General features: G+C 39.4%; 1 protein-coding gene across 1 annotated transcript; it reads right to left on the reverse strand.

The window, feature by feature from the left end:
- Positions 1–1756: 1756 nt before the first annotated feature.
- Positions 1757–2803, reverse strand: LOC149403418 (putative F-box protein At1g44080). Its single transcript, XM_089608692.1, has one exon. It carries the CDS (start codon positions 2801–2803, stop codon positions 1757–1759), a length of 1047 nt encoding a protein of 348 aa, XP_089464818.1.
- Positions 2804–3147: the final 344 nt, after the last annotated feature.

Consider the following 3147-nt stretch of genomic DNA (forward strand, 5'->3'; position numbering starts at 1 on the left):
TAAGTAAAATACTATTCGAGTCTTACTCTCTCTAGCAGCAAATCTTGATTGGCCATTGCTTCAGTTAGACATCAAGAATGTCTTCCTAAATGGTGAGCTAACAGAAGAAGTCTACATGGACATTCCACCTAGTTTTGAGAATCAACATTCTCAAGCAAAAGTCTGCAAGTTGAAGAAAAGTCTATATGGACTCAAGCAAAGTCCTAGAGCTTGGTTTAGCAGATTTTCCTTGGTATTGAAGAAAGTCGGATACTCTCAAAGTGAAGCTGATCATTCTCTCTTCTCTAAACATGGTACCGGTGGTAAAATTACAATTCTGAGTGTCTATGTTGATGACATTGTAATCACAGGTGTTCATGAGGAAGAATTTGTCAACCTCAAACACATACTTGCCACAGAGTTTGAAGTTAAGGATTTGGGTAAACTAAAATACTTCTTAGGTATGGAAGTACTCAGATCTAAAAAGGGTATTTGTGTGTCTCAAAGAAAAGACACCCTTAATCTTCTCAAGGAAACTGGAATGATTGGCTGTAAACCGTCTGATACTCCTATGGAGTCAAAGCTCAAGCTTGATGAAGCTGAGTCTGATGAGGCAGTGGATCGAGGAAGATATCAACGTTTGGTAGAAAAGCTGATCTATCTGGCAAACACTAGACCAAACATTGGGTTTGCTGTCAGCTTGGTGAGCCGGTTCATGAGTAATCTCAAGGAGCTTCACATGGAAGCAGTGTTCAGAATTCTTCGATACCTCAAAGGAACTCCAGAAAAAGGGTTGTTCTTCAAGAAGAGTCCCAGTCAAAGTATTGAATTATACACTAATGCTGACTATGGTGGTTCTCAGACTGATAGAATATCTACATCATGTTATTGCACATTTGTTTATGGCAACTTGGTGACCTGGAGGAGTAAGAAGCAGTTAGTGTCTCACGTAACAGTGCCGAAGCCGAGTACAGATCACTTGCTCAAGGGATTTGTGAAGGAATTTGGCTCAGACGACTACTCAACAGCCTGAAGATTCCCTATGAACAATAGGTTCTTCTTCACTGTGATAATGAAGCCGCCATTAGCATAGTGAAGAACCCTGTTCACCATGATCGCACCAAGCACATCGAGATTGACAAGCACTTCATCAGTGAGAAGATTGACAATGAGGATATCAACCTGCATCACATTCCTTCTTTGCCAACAAATTGCTGACATAATGGCAAAGGCTCTTCCTTCACCCTTGTTCAGTGACTTGTGTTGCAAGCTAAACTTATTAAACGTGTATAGTTTAGCTTGAAGAGGAGTGTTGAAGTTAGTTAATTGATTAACGTGCATCTGAAGTTGTTAGCTAGTCTTTAGATATTAGTTATGCTTTTTTCCTAAAGTCTAGGAGGTTGTTACGTGTGATGTAAGCTATTATCCTCCTAGTTTGTTATTAGTTTATTTCCGAGTATTTAGTAGTTGTTGTTAGCTTAATTATTGTACAAAATACGTTTGATTCAGTAATGAGAAACTAGACCTTCCTATTTCCTTCTTTTCTCTGGTTTCATTGTCTTCAACTTATCTATCATAAATTTACTGAGATGCCGAATACCGAAAAAAGACTTCTATTTATTATATTTCCTTATTGCACTAAAAGAAAAAACAAAAAAAAAATAGGTATTTCTTAATGTCTGATCACTAAAGTTAGATACTAGTATACGACTTAACTATGAAACTAATTTACGGGTAAAATGAAAAGAAGAAAAAAAAAACACAAAAACGGAATATGCTAGTGTACATTTGAGGGTAGAATCCAAAGTGGTCTCTTGGGCATTCTATCTAGAGTAGACCAATTGATGTTCAAATTCGAGCTGAACCTCTTTTTTCCAACTTCGTAAATGCCAAAATCTCCGAAGTGATGAATCATGTCCATTGGGTCTTTGTCTTGGTTGAAGTAGATACAATCCGATTGACAACCATAAAAGTCAGAAGCCCTAACGGCAATGGAAGCATTGTCCCCCAAGAATAAAGCCACGTCACCAAGACTCTTCACTTTCGTCCAACTACACTCACCCGCATCTAATCTCATAACTTTAAACCTAATCGTCCAACAAAAATCCTCACAAGCCTTTTGCCTTGCAACTTGCAAAAGATCTCCTTCCGGAGTTTTCACGAGATACCTTTGAACCATGCACGGTTCAGAATCCAATCTAGGCGTGAGGACATTGACGGTGACCGGACCCGCCTCGTCAGGAATATCGAAGCACACCAACTTGTTGAATTCATTTACACCGTAAAAGTGATTCTTGTGTTGCACGACATCGTGGAATTGTCCGCGATCTTCTTCCAAATCTATTGTGGTCCATGTTGTGTCCTTGGCGTACCTAATGAAAGCCAATCTCTCGTCTCTTCCGAATATCGCTAAGACGACACACTTCTCCGGATTCGACACCGGATCGGCTGTTACGAGGATCTTTTTGACGTGATATTCCCGTTCTAAAAGTACGTACAGTCTACGCTTACTGTGGTCGAGATCATCTACGTAGGTCATATCAGGAGGGAATAAAGAGGGAAGGCAAATGGTTTGGTTACGACCGACAACGCCGACCCCAAAAGAGGGTTTGTGGAGTGTGATCGTGAAGTCATCGTTCACCGCCGCTAACCACCCCGCCGAGGAGCCGCTAAAAGACACGTCGACGCCGGGGATTTTGAGACTGAGATTCTCCAAATACTTGTTTTGAGTTGGATGGTAGAGTTTCCAAACGCTCTTTTTTTTGCCTGGGACCATCAACATAGGAATTCGATGCTCTGATGAAGCTCTTATCTTGCGATCCATAATAACCTTGCGCCACGAGCTACAAACTAACCGAAAACCCGAAAAATCGATTGAAGACTTTGATTTCTCAAAAATAATAGCTAACATATCATCCGGACACTCCGCCCAATCTGAAAAGAAAAAAAAAAATTGATATTAATTAGTACACTGCAAAACTATATATACATCGCATATATTATTATCTGATTTTCATTCTCCAATATAATGTTCAACAATAATTTTGTCATGCTCCAAAATTTAGTTTCTGGTCTCCTAAGCTATATCCTGAAGTTGATATTAGTACACTGCAAAACTATATACATCGCATATTATACTCTGATTTTCATTCTCTAAAATAATGTTCC

This window comes from Urtica dioica, chromosome 3, assembly GCF_054948205.1.
Source record: "Urtica dioica subsp. dioica isolate 48M chromosome 3, U.dioica_male_clone48M_v1_H2, whole genome shotgun sequence".
Lineage (NCBI taxonomy): Eukaryota > Viridiplantae > Streptophyta > Magnoliopsida > Rosales > Urticaceae > Urtica > Urtica dioica.